The 24,279-nt window shown below is 42.9% G+C and overlaps 2 protein-coding genes across 3 annotated transcripts in view; one reads left to right on the top strand and one right to left on the bottom strand.

Annotated features, from left to right (window-relative positions):
* Chd1l (chromodomain helicase DNA binding protein 1 like) overlaps positions 1 to 3,427 on the top strand; it is a 53,561-nt gene extending 50,134 nt beyond the window's left edge. For both annotated transcript variants that reach the window (XM_036189277.1, XM_036189279.1), the window contains exons 21-23: positions 327 to 441; positions 998 to 1,106; positions 3,076 to 3,427. In XM_036189277.1, coding sequence (XP_036045170.1) covers positions 327 to 441; positions 998 to 1,106; positions 3,076 to 3,154 — 303 coding nt within the window. In that variant the 3' untranslated portion in view covers positions 3,155 to 3,427. The remainder of the gene's footprint in view (positions 1 to 326; positions 442 to 997; positions 1,107 to 3,075) is intronic.
* An 11,598-nt stretch (positions 3,428 to 15,025) lies between these two features.
* On the bottom strand, positions 15,026 to 17,899 carry LOC118586218 (eukaryotic translation initiation factor 3 subunit I-like). The gene is given in 3 exon segments (XM_036191364.1): positions 15,026 to 15,309; positions 15,312 to 15,524; positions 17,845 to 17,899. Coding segments are annotated over 3 exon segments (552 nt in total).
* Between the last annotated feature and the right edge of the window lie 6,380 nt (positions 17,900 to 24,279).

Below are 24,279 nucleotides of genomic sequence, written 5' to 3'. Positions count from 1 at the left end.
ACCAGGGAGAGGGCTGAAATATAGAACTCCTGACATGATGTCAGCTGAGATTCTGAACAGTTCTCTTTCCCTGGAGAACATTTAGGGAAGTCCACATCTCTGAACCCACCTTAAAACAAGGAAGAGAAGCCCTTATAAGTTATCACGAAATCAGAAGGGCCAGTCCATCGTACATTGTAGGATACTGCTGTCCAGGCAGCATCCAGAGAGACAGAGCTCACTCAGCCCGGGTCCTCTGTAACGTCTGTCTCCTGTGTGGCCAGCTCACCTCCTGGCAGTGTGACTGCCTGGTACCCTGTCAGTTGTCTACTGGTTGTTCTTTCTAGTTGGCCTTGATGGTGGTTCAGCACCGCGATCGCTCCAATGTCCTGTCTGGCATTAAGATGGCGGCCCTAGAAGAGGGCCTCAAGAAGTTATTTTTAGCAGCAAAGAAGAAGAAAGGTAAGCCCTTCCCTCTGTGCTCAGGGTGAGAAGAACTTCTGTCCTGTGTGCTGTGGCTTTTGAAGGGAGGTGAGAAACGTGAAGACTCTCCTGGTTTGCACAGTAAACGCAAACCAGGTCTCACCACATCATTGTGTATTCACAGATTCCTTTTCCTTGTGTACTGTGTCGTCCAGTGGGCATGTTCTCGTTGTACAGATGAGGAGGCGGTCCTCAGCCTCCCTGTCACACATTGTAACTGACAGTTCTTTTCTGAAAGAGTTTAGTCTGTCCCAGCCTAGTGTATCTCAGTGTTTGTGGAATTTCTTGACTTTTTGGAGAATTTATGCTTGCTTTAATTTATGATTCACCCGTCAGTCATAATCTATGTCTGTCATATCTACTTACTTCTAGAACCTGTGGGCCCTTGTCTCCCACAGAAAATCTTACTTTCCCTCTCTTTCATTTCCCCCCAGAACATTTTTGGCATTGTAATTGTATCTTTTGCATGAGGCCATCAGTAATTATTTTCTTCTGTATATTTCCACTGATTATCATAATCCTTTCTTTTCAATAGCAAGCGTTCATCTTCCGCGCATTGGACATGCCACAAAGGGTTTTAACTGGTACGGCACTGAAAGACTTATTCGGAAATATTTGGCTGCAAGAGGCATCCCAACTTACATGTATCCTTTGTGGTCTGGAAAGTGTGTTCTTCAACCAAGGAGGAAATCTGTGCTGAGTTTAGTAACAGTGTTACTTAGTTCCCATTCTTCACTCTGTCCTTCTTCAGTGAGACCCAGCTAAGAGGTACTTTACAGCTGGTATAATAAACTAGAGTATACACCCTAGGAAGTAAATACGTCCAGGCATTTCTAGATGCCTAGAAGGAGATTAAGATAAGGCTCAGCAGATAAAGATGCTCAATGCCAAGATGGCCTGAGCTCAATCCCAGAATCCACGTAGTTCAAGGAGAGAACTGACTCCTGCAAGTTGTCTTCTGACCTGCGCACACACACACACACACACACACAGAGACACACACAGAGACACACACACACAGAGACACACACACACACACACACACACACACACAGACACACACACACAGACACACACACACACAGAGACACACACACACACACACACACAGACACACACACAGAGACACACACACAGAGACACACACACACACAGAGACACACACAGAGACACACACACACACACACAGAGACACACACACACACACACACACACACACAGAGACACACACACACACACACACAGAGACACACACACACACACACACACACACACACACACACACACACACACAGAGACACACACACACACAGAGACACACACACACACACACAGACACACACACACAGAGAGACACACACACACAGACACACACACACACACAGACACACACACACAGACACACACACACACACACACAGAGACACACAGACACACACACAGAGAGACACACACACACAGAGACACACACACACAGAGACACACACACATAAATACACTTAAATTTTTTTTCATTAAAAAAGGATATATGGTAGCTGGGTATGGAGGCGCACACCTTTGATCCCAGCACTCAGGAGGCAGAGGCAAGCGGATCTCTGAGTTCGAGGCCAGCCTGGTCTACAAAGTGAGTTCCAGGACAGCCAGGGCTACACAGAGAGACCCTGTCTTGAACAATAAATAATGATGATGATGATAAAAAGAGAGCAGGAGAGCTAACTGAACAAGTGCCGTTTGATGACATCCTTTCTTGTCGCTTCTCTCGAGACCCTTTCAGGTCTGTGGTGGAGACGAATTTGAAGACCTTCCTTCTATTCACTACACTAAGTTAACTAACAAGTGAAGTCTTTACTCTAGAGCCTTTGATGTGTGTTTTTTATTTGTTTTTTTGTTTTTTTGTTTTTGTTTTTTTGAGACAGGGTTTCTCTGTGTAGCTTTGCGCCTTTCCTGGAACCCACTCTGTAGACCAGGCTGGCCTCGAACTCACAGAGATCCGCCTGGCTCTGCCTCCTGAGTGCTGGGATTAACGCCTGGCCCGATGTGTTTTGTTTTAACTGTGGTGCTGGGGAATGAACCCGGTCTTACACGTGCTAGGAAGGCTCACCTCCACTGAGCTACACCCCTGCTTCTTTCTGAAGTACTCTGAAAGGCAGTGTGAAATCCATTGTGAACTTCAAGTCCCCATTTGCATTTTCTAGACTGAGAGTTTTTCTCAAGACCTGGCTTTATGGGTCAGCATTTTTGAACTGTAAACTGCATCCAGAATGGCTAGAAACAGCAGAATTAACCTCCAGACTCTATGTACAGAAACTGTATCTTTTTACCTAGGTCCTTACTGAACTGTGTGCTCTCCGTGTGGTCTCAAAAGCATTTATGTCCCTATAACGCCTTAATACAGAAGTCACTTTTTACATGCTTGCACAATGTCAAGAATTTTAGTAGACCGCATAACGCTGACAGTTGCACGTTCTAACAACAGCAGAGTGTTTCTAATATGAAGAGAAGGTGTTAAGACACAGGACCTCTACAGTGTTTTGCAGTGATTACCTGAGAACTAGTAGTTGGGCAAAGTTGAGTTAGAGCGATGAGCTGTGTCTTCCTTAAATATCTTTACAGATACTACTTTCCTAGAAGTAAGGCTGCTGCCTGCCATTCACAGTCTGCATCCCCCTCCTCAGCACCGCTGGTTCCGTAGCAATCAACCCAACATTGGATCCCGTTTTCAGCAACCAGCTAGTAAATTCATGCCCCAGAGTGACTGTTAGTTTTCAGGAAACAAGGCTGTCCTTGGCTGTTTTCCTTACTCTGGAACCTCTGGGATAGTCTTTTCTGAATTCTATTTTGTTCCCCTGGAATTGTTACTGTGATCCAGTACCTGTAATACAGGAATGAACAGCTTATTTGGGGAAGTCCTTTGACTTCAGATTGCATAACTGTATAATAATAAATTTCCTATCATTAATAGTTACATTGGTGTTCCCCCCCCTGGTTTTAGTTTTCTTACCCTCCACCAGACTGGTTTACAAAAGGAAGGACTGGCTGTGTGATTAAGGAGAGCTGAGTTATGGCAGGACAGGGTGGCCCTGGGAAAGGAAACCGCTTCAGCCAACTTCAGAGACAACAGTGGGGGTGAGGACAGGCTCCTCACCCCCACCAGAAGGATTCCCCTGCCCTTCGTTACACTGCTCGGTAGAGGGTGCTTGACAAAAGCCCATTGGCCTGGAGGCCTGTCCAGTGTGACTATAGAACACCTGAGAAAACCTTGCCTCCACCTCCAGTCCAGTCCAGTTTCAGTGTGCAGCTGATCACTGGCAATGTATGACCTGGGAATGGTACTGGAGAAGGCCTGGGACAGAGGGAACAGGAATCCTGGAGGGAAGGCCACGGAAGCTGTGGTTCACCACACCTCACACGTGAGGTCTTGGCCTTGGACAGCTGTCTTCAAGCTAAGAATGGACTCACACTAGGTGTCCAGAAGTGAATGGATGAAGAAAATGTGGTACATTACATGAGTAGAACATTATTCAGCTATAAAGAAGAATGAAATTTTACCATTTTCTACAAAGTGAATGGAACTGGAGATCATTGTATTACATAAACAGTACCCAAGAAGATGAGCACCGCATTGTTCTCTGTCAGGGTAGAAGCTACAGAACACCAGTCTAAAAGTAGAATGATTATAGACATGAGGGCATAAACAGCTAAATTTGGTCAGTACACCCTACATACATGTATGTAAAAGCACACTGAACCCCGTTAACATGTCAGCTAATGTGTGTTGCATTAAAAAAAAATACCTGTATGTGTTAATCCCACAATGTGAGAAAGACCACCTACCCAAATTATAGCCAAATCAAATCAAGTTTTATTTGTGTACATAGGAGCTGGCTAGTGGCTGTCTCCCCTAAGAAGATGGATGGAGTTCAAGAGATCAGCCCTGAGCCAGTTTCTCAAACCCCTTTTATAGGGTAAAACTGCAGAGTGAGGGATTTTGTAAGCAAGGTGGTTACAGAAGCAAGACCAGGCAGTTAGGAATGTCTCTCCTGGTATAATGGGTATAGAAGTGTCTGGGAACAGACGGTCCTGGGGAGTGGATTTACACTTCCACTGCTGGGTCAACCTAAGTGAGCTAGAGTATCAAAATGCTCCTGACTACAGCAGAGACAGGCTGGGGTCTCAGATGCCTTGTAGGGCTCCTAACTATAGCATGGAGATAGGCTGGTTCCCGTCTGCCTTGTCGGTATATAATAAGCACATCGGTATATTAACTAATTCCTTGTTTAGGAACTAAGGACTTTGAAAAAGATCCTCCTTCATTCATTTTCCATATCACATGAAACCGTTGAGACACACAAAAGGTTCAGACACAGAAATGTTTGTTGAAGTAGTATGGAAATGACCACATAGTATGAGAAGAGTGTTAGACATCTGCCATGACTAATAAACTGGGAATGGCTTAAATACTTAAAACCTGAAAAATATAGGAACTTGTTATTTTTTGTTATCCCCGAACTAGCAACAGCCACTTAAAACTCTTCCCTGTGTTTCACTAACATCAACATCATTAAAGTGAAGATTCATAATCATGCTAAAAGTAGATAGCCAGTCAACCCAATGGAGGTCATAACAGAAAACGTCACTGGTTACAAGGTAAGTCTTAGGTGAAATTTCATTCCAAGAAGAAAAGATCAGTTAAAAATAAGGACCTTCACCAGCCAGAAAGTGAGCCACCGTTCCTTTATCCCAAAGACTACACACCTAAGTTGAATCTTTCCCATTAAAAATTTTTTAATTACCAAATAAAAAAACCTTTAATTTCTCATTTTTTTCCAGTAATATGACAATTTAAGTGTTCTCCGTATTCAGTTTTCATTTCACCCACCCACACACAGACATACACACACATGCAAAAACAGACACACATACATACAAACTCATAGACACACATACATGCACACTCCCACATTCTCATGCACGCATGCATGAACACCTTCACATGTACTCACACACACATGCACACATACACTTATACACACCCATGCAGTCACACACTCCTTGTGTACACAGGTTTTACTTTTGCTCCCCTGAGAGAATCAGTAGAGAAGATGCAGTGACTTGTGACTCACTGAGTCCAGAGAGTGTTTAATTTGAGGGTTTCACCATGACCTCCCAGGAGGGTTTGTGAGTGTGACTGGTCTCTCCTGTTGAACCACTCTTGTTTGGGCTTCTGTGACAAAATAATCTCAGTTTTTCTTCTATCATGTTTACACATTTTTTTTTTATGTCACACTCTTCTTTTTATCCAGCTTCCTGGAGTTCCAATGATCAAATGTCACAGGCCAGATGCCTTAAACAACAGCCTGTCACAGTCCAAGATCAAGGTATTGGCAGATTTGGCTTCTTCTGGGCCCTCTGTTCTGTTTGCAGATCATGTCACACATCACCTTGTCACACAGCCTTTCCTCTGCTGTACGTGTTCCTGGTGTCCCTCTATTCAGTGGGATTATATCTGAGCATTTCCTAAACCCAAAGACATCCAAACACAGGAAGAATCTAAAAACAACAAATAGATACAACCAGATAAGAACCTCTCCATGACATGTTCTAGTCAATATGTAAAAATTAAGCAAACAAACACTATGAAGGCTATCAGAGGAAAATGTCAACTCATATATAAGAAAGCATCAGAAAAACATCAGAAAAGCAAGGAAAGCATGAACTGATACAAGCCCTGAAAGTATATAACCAGCCCAACAAAGCTATCTCTTAAAATTGGTGGAGCAATAAAAATTAGAATATTTTAAGATAAGCATAAAGGGCTGGAGAGATGACTAGGTGGTTAAGAACACTGACTTCTCTTCCAGAAGACTGGGGTTTCATTCCCAGCACCTACATGATGGCTCACATTTGTCTATAACTCCAGTTCCAGGGGACCAAGTGTCCTTTTCTGACCTCAGGTACCAGGAACATGTGAGGTGAATATAGGTATATATTCAGGCAAAATATCCATACACATAAAAATAACAGTTGTAAAAATAGCATAAGACAATTACCAAAGGAGTACTATACATAGAAGAAAAAAAAATTCATCCATGAGAACACAGGAAAGAGTATACATCACATGAGAAGAATGAACAGAAGACAGATGGAAAGGAATCACATCCAACATAGCCAATCAGAAAACCCCCAGTACTACCAGGAGAAGAACTACCATAAGCCAGCCAACCAGAGCAACAAGCAACATGAGGAACATCCGTAGTCACAAACCTCTCTCAATATAACCTTGAATGCAAACACCCTTAACCCACAGAAGACACAGATTGACTGGATCAAAAAAACTAAGTCCAATAACATGTCATCATCAAGGCTAAACTTGGGAAATACACAAATACTTGGAGATCGAACAATATGCTTTTGAATGAACAGTGGGTCATGAAAGAAATCAGGAGAGAATTTAAAAAATTACTGAAAAATCAAATGAAAGGACAATCTGCCAGGACCTTTGGGATGTAACCAAGTCAGTCCCAGAAGAGTATAGCTATACGATGATCAGAAAGATTTCAAATAACCTAGTCATATACCTCAGGCTCTAGTGGAGGTTACGGCAGAAATGAATGAAACAAAATAGATGCATGGGATTAATCAAAGAGCGATTTCTTTGAAAATGTAAATGAGTGACAGACCCAGAGCTAAACTGATGGAAAGATAAATTAATAAATTTAGAGGTGAAAGGGGAATTGAGGGCTTGGGAAATGGCTCAGTAAGTGCTTGTTCTGCAAGTGGGAGAACCTGAGTTCAAATCCTCAGCAGCCATGTAGAACGGCAGCCACAGCTGAGCATACTGGTAACTGGGGTGTGGACACAAGCAGATCCAGAGAGCTCACCGGCCAGCCAGCCTAGCCCAAAACGTTGAGATTAGCATCAATGAGAAACCTGTCTTCAAGGCACTAAGTAAAGAAGAATGCTACCCAGTGCCCTGCTCTGATGTTCATGTGGGTGCGCATGGGCATACATACCTTACACTCCTGCTCACTTACACATTTTGCTAAAATTTCTTCCCAGGGGAGATGTAAACAATGTCTAACCTTCCTCCTAAGGTTCCAGTTACTTTCTGGAAACCAGTGAGTTTTTTGGATTTACAGGGCATAGAAATTTACCTAACCAAGGAGGCGAAAGGTCCCTATAATGAAAACATTAAGACACTGAAAAAAGAAAGTGAAGAAGACACTAGATCGGTGGTTCTCAACATGTGGGTCGCAGGCCCTTTAGGGGTCGCATATCAAATATCCTGCATATCAGATATTTGCTTTACAATTTATAAGTCACAAATTTACAGTTTTGGAGTAGCAATAAAATTTGATGGTTGAGGTCAGCACAGCATGAGGAACTGTATTAAAGAGTTGCAGCGTTAGGGAGGTTGAGAACCTCTGCTCTAGACCATGTAAAGAACTTCCATGCTCCTAGATTAGCAGAATTAATGTTGTGAAAATGATTCTACTGCCCAAACTTATCTATAAATTCAATGTAATCCCTATCAAAAATCTAAGGACGTTCTTCACAAAATTAGGGAAAACAATTCTAGAGTTCATATGGAAATACGGTCAAACCAATCTTAAGTAGAAAGAACAGTGCCAAAGGTATCATAGGAACTTATGTCAAACTGTACTAAGCAGGTTGTTGTGATGCACGCCTTTAATCCCAGTACTTACGAGGCAGAGGCAGACAGTCTCTGTGAGTTTGAGGCCATCCTGGTCTACAGAACAAGTTCCAGGCCAACCAGGGCTACATAGTAAGACAATGTCTTAACAACAAAACTATACTACAGAGTCATAGTGATATAGATAATATAGTACTAGAATAAAACAGACATGTATAACTTGGTAAATGGAACATAAGAGAGAAAATAAATACCCATAAATAAACCCACATGGCTATGGCCACCTAATTTTTAATGAAGTTATCAAAACATACTGGAAACAGCAGCCTATTAAATGAATGGTGCAAGACTATTTCCACATGCAGAAAAATGAGTTTAGATCTACATCTCTCACCTTTAAGAAAATCAGTTCAAAGTGGACCAAAAAGCTTGATTTAAAACTGTAAATGCTGAGCTAGGCATGGTGGTACACACCTTTAATCCCAGCACTTGAGTGGCAGAGGCAGGCAGATCTCAGGGTTTGAGGCCAGCCTGGGCTACAGAGTGAGTTCCAGGACAGCCAGGGCTACACGGAGAAACCCTGTCTACAAAACAAAACCTGTAAGTGCTGAGATAGCTAGAGAAAGACAGGAGAAACACTTCAATGTGTGTGTGTGTGTGTGTGTGTGTGTGTGTGTGTGTGTGTGTGTGTGTGTATACATATATGAAAAAACTTTGAGTAGAACTCCAATAGCACAGCACTGACAGATGGGATTACATAATGTTAAAATGTTTCTACATAGCAAGGGAAACTATCAGCAGAGCAAACAGTCTACAGAATGGAAAAGAAGCTATACTTAAGATGGGGTTAATATGTAAAACAACTAAAGAACAGCAAAAGTAAACACCTAAACCCCAGAACTGCCAATCAGGAAATGGGACAATGAATTTCAACTATCTTCAAAGACAGTTCACAAGAGCTACAAACAGCCCGGAGCATTTAGCTAATTATTCTTTATCAATAATAAATCAGGAACCAGACCATTAGTGATCTCCCACATCTTCCATTCTTCCCTCCAAAAGGGCTAAGATCCTCTCTAAGACTCGCCTTACTACTTCCTATCTGTCCTCAGTCCTCCAAAAACTCTATGATTAATTTTGATCAGTTAGTGGCTAGCTCTGCTCTCTGATCCAAAACAACTTTATTGTCAGAATGCAATCAAAATATCACACAACAACAGCCAATAAGTATTTTTGAAGTAGTCAACATTCTTAGCCATCAGGAAGTTGCAAGCTAAAACTGTATTGAGGGGGCTAGAAAGGTAGCTCAAACAAAAAACTCAGGTGTGTCATGGGTTTATAACAAAGCACTGGGCATATAGGGGCAGCAAGATCCTCCTGGAGCTTGCTGGCCATCCAGCCTAACATAATTGTTAGGTCCAGACCAATAAGAGGCTGTGTCTCAAAACAACAACAAAACTGCATTGAGATTCCATGCTGATCAGAATGGCTATCATCACAAAACCAGTTGATAATAACACTAATGAGGATGTGGGGAAAGAGGAACACACTTATTCACTGTTGATGGGAGCATAAACTGGTACGGCAACTATGGAAATCAGTGTGAAGGATTATCAAAAAGAAACATGGAAATACTATATGACCCAGCTATACCCTGCAGGACGTAGACCCAAAACACTCTGTATCCTACCCCAAAGATACTTTTCCTGTTTATTGCTACTCTACCATGATAGCTAGGAAATAGGATCAGCCTAGCTGTTCATCAACTGATGAATGGATAATGAAAATGTGGTACACGTGTACACAATGAATTTGATTCATGAATAAAAAATGAACTTTGCAAGAAAATGAACGTAATGGAAATAAATTAAGTGAAGTAACAGGAGTAGAAGACATGAAACGAAGTGTCCATGAGAAACACTAAGGAAGGAGGATGGAGAGGGTGGTTGAACATGTGTGAAATGAATGTCAAAAGGGAAACAGAGAAGGAAGATACAAGCAGGGAATGGGGAGCAAGGGGGTGAGAGGTAGACATGGTGTGGGAATCAATTAAAACTAAGTATTCATGAAAATGTCAGGGAATCCTGTTGCTTTGTATACTAATTAAAAAATAAATTAAAAAAAATCTATCTTAATAGTTTACCAGTCATCAGAGCATCAAATTTATCTACCGAGTACATTTCTCTAGACTTTTGAAGAACTATTAGTTTTAACTTATTCCTTGAGGATTTCATGTATATATACAGTGAATTATGATTATATCTACCTACAGTTTCCCCTCCCATCTGCCCTGGATCCCTTCAATACATCTCCCTCCCAACTTCATGGTCTTTTCCTTTTAATGTCCCTTGGAGTTCCCTCAGTGCTGTTCATAAGTTCATGGCAAATGGACCAGGGGCTGCCTACCACTGGCCATACCTGTTTGACCAGCCTGACTTCATCTTAAGATTAGAAACCATCTTATTACAAGGTCAAAATAAGTTCATTCCTGTTTCCTGTAAAATTTGGATTTGACTAGGTCTTGACTCATTTTCTGGAATTTTACATGTTCCATACCCTGTACCCTAACCTCCACCCTGTTAAGATAAGATGATCTGTCCAACAATTTTGAAATGTCCAGCCAAGTTCCTATGCTATCAAAATTGCTCTGGGAATCTCTCAGTCCTTGAAACCACCTAGTCTTGCAGCTTTGGGAGACCCCACTGTCTCCTATGTTCAGTGCTATTTTCTCAAACCCCACTTGAGGGAGAGAGTCCTGTCTGCCAAAAAACAAAGCTGGTGTAATTTGACCAAAGAATTTGGGTTATGGTTTTCAGTGGGATTAGCACACCCTCAAGGAAAAGTAGCTCTCCCTCCCCAGCAGCCATCAACTGCCGATGGCTTCTCAGCTGTGGGCTAGCCTTCATTATCCCCTTCTTCATCCATGCTGGAATTCTGGCTCTCGATCTTTTGCAGGCCTTGTGTAGGTAACCACAGCTGCTTTGAGTGCATGACTTCACATGGCCACGTCATGTTCTGATAACAGCATTTCACAGCATACCACCATTTTCCAGCTTCTGGATTCCTTCTGTGGCACTTTTTTTTTTTTTTTTCCTGCTAATGAATGCTTTAGCTCTTTTGGGCCTTTTAAGTTCACAGTTTGAAAATATATAATATTTATACATTTGATTTCTGAATTATATACATAAAATTGAAATATTGTAGCATGAATCTTAAAGGTACTTATTAATAAAATCAAACCTGAGGCCAGTTATTGGGGTGAATGCTGGAAGATCAGAGAAGCAGAACAAGCCACAGCTTCCTCACCTCAACAGTTCCTCAGCTGATCCTGTTTCCTCAGACTGGATGCTTCTGAGTCCTCATCCAGAACGGGTCTCAGCTGAACTGTACTGCTCAAAGTCTAAAAGCTTAACCAACCAAATGCTTCTAGTTTCTGGTCTTCATGCCTTATATACCTTTCTGCTTTCTGCCATCATTCTCTGGGATTACAGGCTCACTTTTGGGGATTAAAGGTGTGTGTCACCAAGCCTGGCTGTTTCCATTGTGGCCTTGAACTCACAGAGATCCAGAGGGATTTCTACCTCTGGAATACTAGGATTAAAGGTGTGTGTGCCACCATTTTCTAGCCTCTGTATCTAGTGGTTGTTCTGTTCTCTGACCCCAGATAAGTTTATTGGGGTGCACAATATTTTTGGGGAACACAATACCACCACATTTCCCCCTTTTTTGTCTAAAATTTTAAAAAAGCTTATAACTAATATAAGAAAAACTGTCCAATAAGTATATACAATATATACAGTCAATAATTACATTAACAATGTCTAGTCCATTAACATTTGACAGATTCAGACAAAAAAACCTACATTATATATATTAACAATGTCCAGTACAGTAACATTTGATAAACTCAGACAAAAAAAATTTCATTACTTATCCTATTTAAAACAAGTAATTCCATTTTAAAAGTAGATTCAAAAATTGACCTTTTTATCTTATCAACACTTCAGTTAGCATCCAAATCAACTTCAGCAACACCTCAAATATTTCTGCATCTCCCATTGTCCCTGAGTAGTAACCATAATGTCTACTGAACTAAAATAAATTCCTCCTTAATTTGCTTTGGTCATATACCTATTACAGCAACAAGAAATGTAGCATATACAATTGGTACAAAGAAGTAGGGGTGTGTGTGCTGTGATAAGCATGATCATGTGGTTCTGAGGCCTTCACAACTCATTTGTAGGAGGCATAATATGGCAGAGTTTGTAATGTTGAGCTAAATAGCCCTGGCATGCTATAAGCATTGAATCATTCTGTTGAGGCTGGGAAGATCAGAACACTGAGAGACATGCAGACACTGGAGGCTTGGATGCTGAGATTTCAAAGGGAAAATAAGGATTCTCTCAGGAACTAGGCTTCGGAGACATTCATGTGATATTCTGGTAAAGTATGTGGCTGTGTTCTGCCCATGTTCTGAGAACTTGAGTGAGGCCGAATTAAAAAGCAATGGATTAATCTGATTGGTGGAGGAAGTCTCAAGACAGGATAGCATTCAAGCTGTGTCATGGTCACTCCTCACTGCTCTTATCTAGGCCATCAGTGAAAGAGTAAGTGGAGGGAAAGGGTATGAAAAGTGTGCATCATTAAAGAGAAGCCCCCAGTCTACACAGAGACCACAGGAACGGTAAGACCCCACCACCTGAAGGCTCCCTCTATTGAAAACGCAAATTTATTTGAAGGGGGGAAACCCCCTCAACTGAGAATGCTGCTAAAAGTTTCCTGGTTGTTTAGTTAGCTTTACATCATCTTGACACAAGTGACTGTCATCTGATAGGGGGACTCTCAGTTGAGAAAATGTCTCCATAAGACTGGCCCATAGGCAAATCTGTTAAGCATTTTCTTGATTGCTGATTGATGTGGGAGGACCCAGCCAACAGAGGGGGTGCCACAGGTAGGCCTACATGGTATAAGGCGGCAGGCTGACAAAACCCTGAAGAACAAGCCAGTAAGCGGTATTCCTCCATGATCTCTGCATCAGTTCCTACCTATAGGTTCCTGCCCTGACTAAGTAGCCCTCAGACTATGACCTGAGAGCTAGAAGATGAAATAAACCTTTTTTTCCTCCAGTTGCTTTTGGTCATGGTATTTTATCACAGCAATAAAACCCCAATTAAAACACTGATTAAAAACAACTCCGATTCTGCCTGAGGCCAACCTGGGGCCCAGCTGCCGATCCTGTGAAGCCTAACAACTTGGAGGTGCTGGTAAGATTGCCCTACTCATCAACCTGTTCAGCTGAGACCTATTCGGGAGAGGTTTCAGAAGCCGGCAGTCTGCCATCTGAGGAAACATGATCAGCTGAGGAGTTGGCAAGAGAGCAGAATGTGACCCAAGGAGGCAAGAAAAGAAGCCATCCAGCCACTGAACCAGATCACCAGAATCATAAGCCCACTATGCACCAACTGGGAACAGGTAAGGCCCCATCTCCGGACCGGCAGACCAGGTCTCTAGCCCCAGGGAACAGGCAGCTACCTTTCCCTGCTCCCTCACCAAAAAACAACAACAAGAACAAAAAAAAAAACTAGCCCCTGGGAACCCAACAACCACTGGAGCCATAAGCCCACCCTGTACCAATTGGGAACAACTGCTCCCAGAGACAGAACCCACTAACACTGATTGGACGAAGCTGCTGCCGGAGAAATGGAGCCCAACAGCACTGATTCAACCAAGAACTCCTAGTGGACCAAGACTATCAATTAGAACAAGAGAGGCAGCCTCAGACACAGACACCGCCTGCACCGAGCAGAGGAAGAGATGAGTAGACGCCTGTGCAAAAATACAGGCAACAACATAAAGACCTACATGACAACATCAGAACCTAGTGATTATACACCTCCAAGACCTGAACATACCAACACAGGAGAAACTGAAGAAATCAACCCTAAAAATGACTCTAAGAAGATAGAGAACCTTAAAGAGGAAATGAAAAACTCCCTTAAAGAGGAAAAACAACAACTCCTAGAGAGTTGCTTCCCCAAGTCAGTACACAACACTATTACAGTTAGGTCCAAAGGAGCCAGACTACATCCTGAGCTGGCAGCAGAACTTGTGACCCACAAGATCCTATAGACATTTTATTATAGACATGGAGCTCATGGAGGCTTGATCATGACAGGGTTGGAGTCCTTGAGAAGCCATTGTGTGACGGTGAAGTCTACGTCGCAATGATGGCATGTCTGTTGAGGAAAGCTGTAAGGACAGAGTGAACCGAGAGAGGCTGTGTGCATTATAGGAGATGCAGTGGGAACAACAGGGGGGCCTAGCCCACTGGAGCCCAGGTGAGTCCACCATGAGCTCCAGATGACAGACATGGAACTGCAGAATTTTGTGTTCACCCTGTTGGGCTTCAGTCTTGCTTAGCTCTGTACTGTACTCACTCTTCATGGCTTCCCGACCGTGATGTACTGTACTCACTCTCCATGGCTCCCCCCACATGATGTACTGCACCTCCAAACTGTAAATCAGAATAAACTCTTCCTTCCTAAAACTGCTTGTGACAGGCATTTGTCATAGCAATGAGAAAAGTAACTAATACAGACGAGGAAAAAAACAATGTAAGACTATTCTAGATTTTTTTTTTTTTAAATTTCAGAGCTATAGATAAATCTTCTCAACATCCAAAAAGAAAAATAAGAGGTTTGTTTTGTGTTTGTTTTGTTTTGACACACTCTCACTGTGCTGCCTAGGCGGGTCTTGAACGTGAGAGGTCACCTCCCCCACCTCAGTGCTGGGATTACAGGTGTGCAACACCATGCCTGGCATAAAGTTACTTTTAACAAACAAATTTATTTATCGGAGTCTAAAGCCTTCAGTGAGCAGCCTCCCTGGTATGGATGGAGATCCAGCTGCTTATGCCTCAAACTCCAAGTACTGTGGGTCACAGTAGTAGATGGGGATGTAACCATCTTCCCCACCGCTGCTGGAACTCTTGCCATCAGGATGGAAGGCCACACCGTTGATAGGTCTGAAGTAGCTCTTGACTCTTCCAAACTCTTCTTCAAAAGTCAAGTGGGAGAATAGGGCCTCAAACTTGTCAATCTTGGTGGAGGTTGTGGTTACATCTGTGGCTTCCCGACAACTTCCCAGCACCACATGGTCATCATAGTTGGAAGGGAGGGCAGTTGAGTTGACGAATGTTCTGTTCAGAAAGTCTTCAGATGTTCAGGATTCATTGAGTCAAAGAGTTTAGCTGTGTTGTCATTGGATGCAGTAATAAACATGTCTCTAGACAACTGGATATCATGGGCCTGCCAGGAGTGTTCCTTAACATTCATCAACACCTCTCCAGACTTGGCACTATACTGGTTGAGCTCGTCATGGCCTGCAATGATGCACCTCCCCCAACCCCCTCAAGGGTCCCCAAATCAGCATCCACATACCACACAGCTCCAGTATGGCCCAGTACTCAGTCTGTTGTCATTCAGAGTACCACACATTGACGATAGAGTCTTTGGCCACGGTGAAGAAGAGGTCTCCGTGATTGAGGTTGTACTTGATTTGCATGATGGACTGCTCACAGCCCTGCAGCAGGATGGCCTTCATCCCAGTGGGGACATGAGGAGAAAGGCAATATGAACAGGACTGAAGGAGGACTCAAAGGTCTCTCTCTCTCTCTCTCTCTCTCTCTCTCTCTCTCTCTCTCTCTCCTCTCTTTTCTTTCTTTCTTTCTTTCTTTCTTTCTTTCTTCTTTGTTGTTTCTTTCTTTCTCCTTCCTTCCTTCCTTCCTTCCTTCCTTCCTCCTTTCTTTCTTCCTCTCTCTCTCTTTCTTAAGATAAAGTTAAAATAATTGCATCAGACTTTTCCTTTGCCACATGGTGAGCTGAAGGCAGTGGAATAACCATGGCAGACAACTAAGGGAATACTGTGATTTGAGACTCTTACCTGGCCAAGATACGGTTTACTTATCAAGCAGACGCTTGCAAATGCACAGGATTCAAAGGCCATGTCATCCTCATCATAGACCTAAGAAAGATGCCCAAAGAAGGGACCATGACAGAAAGCTTATGTCCCCACAACTCCTATGCTGAAATCGCAATTGCCAAGTGATGGCACCAGATTTGAAGGGGCAGAATCCTTAGGAATGGAATAATGAAGGAGAACTTAGAGACATCCCTGTCTTCACTATGTAAGACCACAGCGACAGTGGTTGTTCCAGTCGGACCTTGTCTTCTCTCCCTCCAGGATAGAGTGGACAGACAGACAGCAAAGGGAAGCAAACAAGGCCACCTTTATTTGCCACTTGGGAACATTTTACCTGGATTGGGAGAAACTTGTCTAGGGAAGTAGAATGGGGATGCCAGGCAGCTGAGCGACAGTGGTGGTGCGGCACCTCTAAGTCCTCAGCAGGCTGGGGTGCCTAGCTGAGGGGTTGCAGGTGTCCCAGTGCCAGGAGAGGGCAAGTCCTTGCAGAGCATGGCTGCAGATCTGTGGAGGGTGATAGGTCTCCCATCTCTAGCAGGTGCTGAAGGCTGGAGCAAGTCCCTCTGCTTACAGCAGCCCGATTAGCAGGCCTTGACGTTTGGGGGGGCAGGGTTCTGTCTCTAAGGCTTGAGGATTAAAGCAGTTTTCCTTCTCTTCCCATCCTGATAAATACTCCAAGAAGTTTGGCTCCAAAGTTTTCATTCTTCCTCCTCTGGAAAGCGCTGAGAGCTTAACTCTGGCCAGAGCTAGACAAGTAAAAATGCTACTCGGGTTCATATAGAATCGGGTGGGCTCTGATAGGGTGTGTGTGTGTATGTGTGTGTGCGAGTGTGCGTGTGCATTCGTGTGCGCGCGCCCGTATGTGTGCGCGCGCATGCGCAAATGAGGTCTGAATAAAGACTAATAAAGCATTGTCAAGCCTGGGAATGGAAAGCAAAAGCCCACCAAAATCTGGGACAGTTATCAGTTGGGAACTGATTGGGCCGGTGGAAGGGAAAAGGCATGCAATTCCAGCCTCCCGACTGCCACAAGGCAAAAGCAGTCTGTTGGCTGCAATGAGGTATTTGTGTGTGTGTGTGTGTGTGTGTGTGTGTGTGTGTGTGTGTGTGTGTGTGTTTTCAGCTGCCAGCGGCCTTCACTCCCAGCTGACACAACCAGAGTCCTGATCTCTCCCTGCCTATCCTTTAGATGCTATGGGTTGTCACGGCTTGATGGGGCTTCAGAAGCTGGGACTTCGAGGATCTCCTGTATCTTTCTAGGATGAAGACAGTCCCTTCTGAGACACCACATGTGAATGCACTCTGATCTTGGACTTCCCACCCTGCAGATTGTAAGAAAGGCTTTTCTGATTTTTTTTTTATCTGCCTAGTTGATAGTATGCGATGATGCATTGTGGGTGCCACCTTGCCGCGATTGAGGGATGATCAGAGGATTGGTAAGCACACTTCCAGCTGTGTCTATGAGAACATTTCTAAAGAAGATTGGCATTGGGATCATTATTCGACATGGGGAAGACCCACCCTAATGAACTGGTGAGTCAAATGGAGCAACACTCAGAAAGAAGAAACCCATTCTCGCTTATTCTAACGCTTCCTTTCAGAGCAGGCGCGGTTTCCTGCAGTTCCTACCCTTGAACGTCAGACTCAAGTTCATCATCCTTCAGTCTCAGATTGCACCAGCTGCCTTGGGGTTGGGTGGGAATTCTTAAGAACTGAGTCTCGTTCAGGGCAGTATCACTGGTCTCTCACTCTGTGTTCTTGAATTGGGCTGCAGCTTGCCTTGGCTCTCCAGCTTGCCCTCCATTGTAGATCTGCTCAGCTGCTTCATGGGAGCCAATCTAACAAGCCCCTTCTCACACAAGAACCTATTGATTGTTTCTCTGGAGAACCTTCACTGCTAAGTATTTTGCCGTAACGGCTTGAACGGACTAAGACAGAAGCTCATGGTAAAGTGTTATATTAGTTACTTGTTTATTTGTTATTTTTGTTCTTGTTTTAGGACAGTTGCAGTGGGGAAAGAGTCCATGATGGCAAAGCTGGGGCAAGGTGACTGGAGTTGGAAGCCAAGAACTCACATTGTAAACTACAAGCAGGAAAAAACAGAGTACTAGAAATGTCATGAGTCTTTAAACCTCTCAAAGCCCACCCCTAGCCTCATACTTCCTCCAGCAAGGCCGGCCACACCTCCTAAACCTCCCCACACAGCGCCACCAGCTGGGGACCAAGTATTCAAATTCCTGAGGCTTGTGGGACATCTCACTCAAATCACTACATGTTGAGAAGAAAGTGGATAAGTGAGTATAAGCAAAGTCTGAGCCTCTCTGGGTCTTTGTGTCTCTTTCCCCAGCTACTTTACCCTCCACCATTCCATGCATGTATATGTCTAGCTCACTGGGTTGTGGTAGTCTCTGGACATGGACAATTTAAGTGGTAAACAAGGGACACTTGAAACAAGAGACAGTTTGCAAAGAAAATTCTGAAATCATTGTAGCATAAAATATTCTCAACAGTCTCAGTAAATCAGAGGGGATGGCCAACAGAGGTGGAGGTGAAGATGGGGGGGGGGCACAAAAATATTTTTCATCTTATTTGGGGATAAGACTGAGGAAGACTGTAGAATGGAACATTTTGTTGGGTATCAAAGGACAAAATGACAATAAATTGAGCTTCAAAGGCTAATTAGCTCTTATTAGTAATTAGTTCATCATTGAAAAACATCTTGCCTACAAGGTAGAACTCCAGGGAGCTGCATGAGGGAATCAGATTGACAGGCAGAGAAGGCTGAACAAAGTAAAAACAGGTGACCCAGGCTCCCACCCCAACCAAGAACCCCTAACCAAGAACCTATAAGCAAGAACCTAGCTCAACAGACATCTGCTTGCAAGGGGAAAGTTAGTTCTCTTCAAAGGACCCTCCATGGAAGCCCCATGCCAGTAGATGGCCAATCCAAAATAAACTCAATGATATTTTTGTGAATTTTTTTGTCTCATATTGCTTTGTTTGGGCATTTTTTTGTCTTTCTGGTCTTTTGCTTGTATATTATGGTTTTCAATTTTTATATGTGTGTGTGTTTCTTGTGTTTTTTTAAAATTCTGTTTTTGTTGTTGTTTACCTGTTTGTTTTCTAAAGAGAAAGAAAGGCATGGAGTTGGGTGGGTGGGGAGCTGGGAGAGGGGAAGCTGTGATCAGAATATAGTGTATGAAAAATATTTTTTTTGTAATAAAAGAAAACAAGAGGGAATAAGAAGAGGATTGGTCCTTTCAAAGTCACTTTCTTTATAGGAGAATATTATTTACTTTATGGGAGAGACTGTTACCTCCCTACTGATTTGTTACAAAGTAAACAACTTAAGATTTGGTTAGGTAGTGCTGAACCTTAGGTAAGGCCTGTTTTCTTTTCTTTAAACAAAGAAAATGAAGTAGAACAATATGTTTTGATTACCTAGTGCTGGGAAAGACGTGATAGTTACTAAGTGAACTGAAAAATAAAACCAATTAACATGGCACAGAAAAGAACAAACAACAATTTCATAAAATTGGCAACATTAGGAAGAAGATTAAAGCATAGTGTTAAATATAAGAGCAAGACAGTCAACTATGTCAGCCGTTATATTTTATAAGGGTGGACTGAATTTTCCCATAAAATATACAAAGTGACAGATAAGATTTAAACTGCCCACCTATATACTATTTATGAAGAAAGGTCAAAAATTAAAGTCATGCACAAAGAAATGTATGGTACGTACACACACACACACACACACACACACACACACACACACCACATAGATGGTCTTTGTCACCAATTTCTGGCACTGAGCTTCAAAATCCTTGAGATTTTCTGAGTAATAGGAACGTCTTTGTTATGCTAATGAGTCAACTCCAGGTGGTAGCCTTAGATAGCTTCAAAATGGTGACTGTCGGGAGAAACCAATCACATGATTAGAAGGCTGGAACTTTCAGTGACTTGACCTTGGGAGAAGGAAGGATGCTAGAGATTAACTTCAATCATAAGGCTAGTGATTTAATCAATCCTGCCTATATAATGAATGACAGATAAAAAATATCAGGACACTGAAGCTTGCAGGCGCTTCCTGGTTGGTGAACACATCATAAGTGGGTAACATGCCCAGATCCCACAGGGAGATCCCCCTCCTCCCAGACCAGGGCCTGTGTTTCTTATGTCCTTGAACTATACCTTTTGTCTTTTGCAACAAAATGTAATTGTAAATGTAATGTTTTTGGTGAGTTCTTTATCTTAAAATATGTGTAAGTGTGTGTGTATACATACATATGGGTATACCATATATAGATATATATGTATATGTATGCATGCTTGTATGTATGTGGATGGTGGTCAGAAGACAATTTTCAGGACTTGATTACCTCTTCTCATCATGGAAACCTCAGGGATGGAACTCACGTTGTCAGGCTCGGTGGCAAGTGCCATCACCCATTGAACCAACTTGCTGAATTTTGCTTTTGGTGAATTTTGTGAGTCATTCTCCTGAGTTATCAAACCTGAAGTGGGTATTTAGAAACCCCCATGTTTGTAGACAAGTTGGACAGAAGTGATAACTGAAATCTGACACTAACTCTAGTTTGTGTCCTAACTGAAAATAGAACCCCAGGGGGCATGAGATCAACTGTTGAGGAGTTACAGCACTGATATTAAAGTCACCAAACAAGATAACAATGTATACTTTATGGTAAAAGGAAAGAAAATAAAACTAGCATGAACCAAAATTAACAGTAGTTAAGTACGTAAAGATAAGAGAAACAGAAGAGGTAGTCGAAGTTTTCCTGTGTCCCGCCCAGTCCAGACAAATCTCTCTCGCCCGTGGTCTCGCAGCCACTCAGACCCAAGTGAACACACAGAGGCTTATATCATTTACAGACTGTATGGCCATGGCTCATGGCTCAGGCTTCTTGCTAGCAAGCTCTTATATCTTAATTTAACCCATTTCTACTCATCTGTGTTTTGCCACGCATTCTGTGTTTTACCAGTCTGCTGGTGTGTTGTTCCTTGGGCTGCAGGCTGACGTCTCTCTTGCCTCCTCTTTCTCTTCCTGTCTGCCCTCAATTTCCTGCCCAGCTATAATCTGACTTTGCCATAGGCCAAATGGCTTTATTTATCAAACAATCAGAGCAACACATATATACACAGAGCATACAGAAAGACATCCCACAGCAAGAAGAAATCCGGGAAATGGAATAAAAACAGTTGCAGAGAACAATAAAGGAGAGCTTTCAGAGTTAGCTGAAGCTGCTAGACCAAAAAATAAATAAATAAATAAATAAATAAATAAATAAATCTGGAAAAATTCAGTGATGTAATCAGTACACTTAATTTAACAGATACTACTAGAAACTACGGTGCTTCAAAAGAGACTATAGAATATACTGTGTGATGTTTATAGATCTGTATTATGTAATCCACTCTAGAGAAAGCCATAAGCTTAAAATAAGAAGAGAATAGGGAGAGAAGGAAAGGGAGGGGGAAAGAGGAGAAAGAATGAGAAGCTGAGCATGATGGGACATGTGCAATCCCAACCCTGAGGGGTAGAAACCAAAGGATCGGAAGTTCTCAGCTAACCTCAGCTATAGGTCACTTAGGACCATCCTGGGCTCCCTTGTTTCAAAAAGAGATGTGGAGAAATACTCCATCTTCTCTGACTACACTCCTCAGGAATTAGAAATAAAAAACATGAATGATACATTAAGAACAGACAGCTCTTCTGGGCCTCAGAGATGTCTCAGTGGTTCTAAGAACACTTGCTGCTCTTCCTGGGGACTAGAGACCAGCTCCCAACACCCACACCGAGTGGTTTACACCCACCTGTAACTCCAGTTCCAGATCTGACACTCCCTTCTGGCCTGTGTGAGCACCTGAACACATGCAGCATACACTCAAGACCCACCCACATACATGTAAATTAATGTAAGAATAAATCTTAAACACTCCCCTCATCCCACCCCCCCCCGCAGCCACCCCTTAGTATCATCTCAGGACAGTCCCAGAATCCCCATGGACATCAAAATCCACATAGGGTCAAGTCCCTTACATGAGATGGCATCATAGTTGAATATAAGCCACAGTCTTCCTACATATTGTAAATTCCATGTAAAGCTTTGTATAGTATCAATGCTATGTAAATAGCTGTTACCCTGTGTTGCTCAGGCAATAGCATCAGAAACAGTCTCTAATTGATCACAGCCGACAGTTTTTACCAAAAATACTTCTAGTCTGAGGTTAGTTGAGTATGTGGCTTTTGAACCCACAAACACATATGGCCAACTATAGTAAGAAATACATTTATGATAATCCTTAAATAAGCAAATGTGTGTGTGTGTGTGTGTGTGTGTGTGTGTGCGCGCGCGCACACACACACACACACACACACACACACTCACAAACCTATATCAAATCTGAAACTCAGATTCCAGAAAAATCTATAGTACAGAGCACAATGAGTACTCCAAATAGAACTTAACATTATATACTTTTATCACTTAAAAATTTAAAGCAAAATAATTTAGTATTCACCTTAAGTTAAAGTGAACATTAAAATAAACAAAAAGAAGGAATGGACTCGGGCAAAGCTGAAATATGGAATAGGGTAAAAGGGAGAAAAGATAAATAAGAGGAAGCTTTCTTGAGAAAGAAGGGAAGTGGCCATAAGGATGCAGACACAGACAGACTCAGAGAGGAGTCAGAATTATGTGGTTGTGAGGTACCCACCAGAGAAGACCACTAGGACACAAGTGTACGCCGACAGAAAGTCTTTATAAGCAGCTGGCTTCTAGACTGGCTTCCCTTTTACAGCTTCTAAATTGTTCACACGGGAGGAGAACCCACTTCTTTGTGTCCTCACGCATGTCATACCACACGTGTTCATGAAAACAGATGCTGAGCTTCCTCCTGTGCAGGAAGCTGTCCCCACGCTCATTCCCCTGTTGGTGGGGGCAGGCATTGCAGCCTCCGCGACAGTTGGAACTTCAGCCCTAGTGATGGATGTCAAAGCTTTAGAAACTCAGTGCTCAAGTAGACAGGGACCTGGGCCATCTAGAAACTTCTGCTTCCTGTGTGGGAGCCCTGTGAGATTCCTTAGCCTAGGTTGTTTGTTGTCCTTTTAAAAATTGTTTCTGCCTTTTAAGCCACAGCTGTCCGAATCAGCAACTGCAACTCTGCCAGCCGCTACCAGCAGTGGTTAGGCCTGCTAGGGCTGTAGCGGGAGGGAAATCTGTCCCCTCAGGCTCTGACTCTTTCAAAGCTATGAAGAGAACTTAACTAAACCTCTCTCCCTCTAAAGAACTCAAGATTCAAAGGTTAAGGTGGAATTCTGCTCTTTAGAGGCTGAATAGCAAGTAGCTCACCTCCCCTCCTTGCTCAAGTTCTCCAAAATGCCCTCCTGCTTCTCCTGGCCCCTCCTTATAAACCCTTTCTCACCTGGCTCCTCCCCACCACTTCCTGTCAGCTAGTTGCTGACTCAGCCTCCTGACTGCAGGTGAATTATATTTAATCAAACACATCTTTGCATCATTAAACAAATGTTCCAGAGTATAAACAAAAGTAACACATCCTGAAATAATAATATTCTACAACAGTTATTCTCTGTACGACACTGACTATTTGGCTCTATGCTGGTCAGTCAGGGTGGTCATTAGAGAACGTTTAGCCATGATCAAAAGAAACTTTCAGGAAAGAAAAGGGAGATGTAAGACCTCTAACAACTGACACCAATTTTTGTTCTCCTGGTCCCCCTAGTTAACCACTATACTTATAGCCATGCTGAGCCATTCATTAATTCTTTTGTTTGTTTTTTGAGACAGGGTTTCTCTGTGTAGCTTTTAGCCTTTCCTGAATCTTGCTCTGTAGACCAGGCTGGCCTTGAACTCACAGAGATCCGCCTGCCTCTGCCTCCTAAGTGCTGGGATTAAAGGCGTGTGCCACTGCCCGGCCCATTCATTAATTCTCTTACTTCTAGCTGTCACTATAGAAACTGGCTTGCTCAGCTGCCTACTTATTCAGCAAATAAATTCGATGAAGCTACTAATGTTAGGGAGATGACATACCCCTTGCCCCCATGAGTCCACAATTTGACTCATGCCCACAGGACCAATGGAGAATGGTACAGGCCGGAACAGCCAACACCATGACAGAAGTACCATTCAGGCCTTGAAA

The sequence above is a fragment of the Onychomys torridus genome, chromosome 6 (assembly GCF_903995425.1).
Source record: "Onychomys torridus chromosome 6, mOncTor1.1, whole genome shotgun sequence".
NCBI lineage: Eukaryota > Metazoa > Chordata > Mammalia > Rodentia > Cricetidae > Onychomys > Onychomys torridus.
Note: the sequence above shows the minus strand (reverse complement) of the source record. Positions and strands in the feature narration are given on the sequence as shown.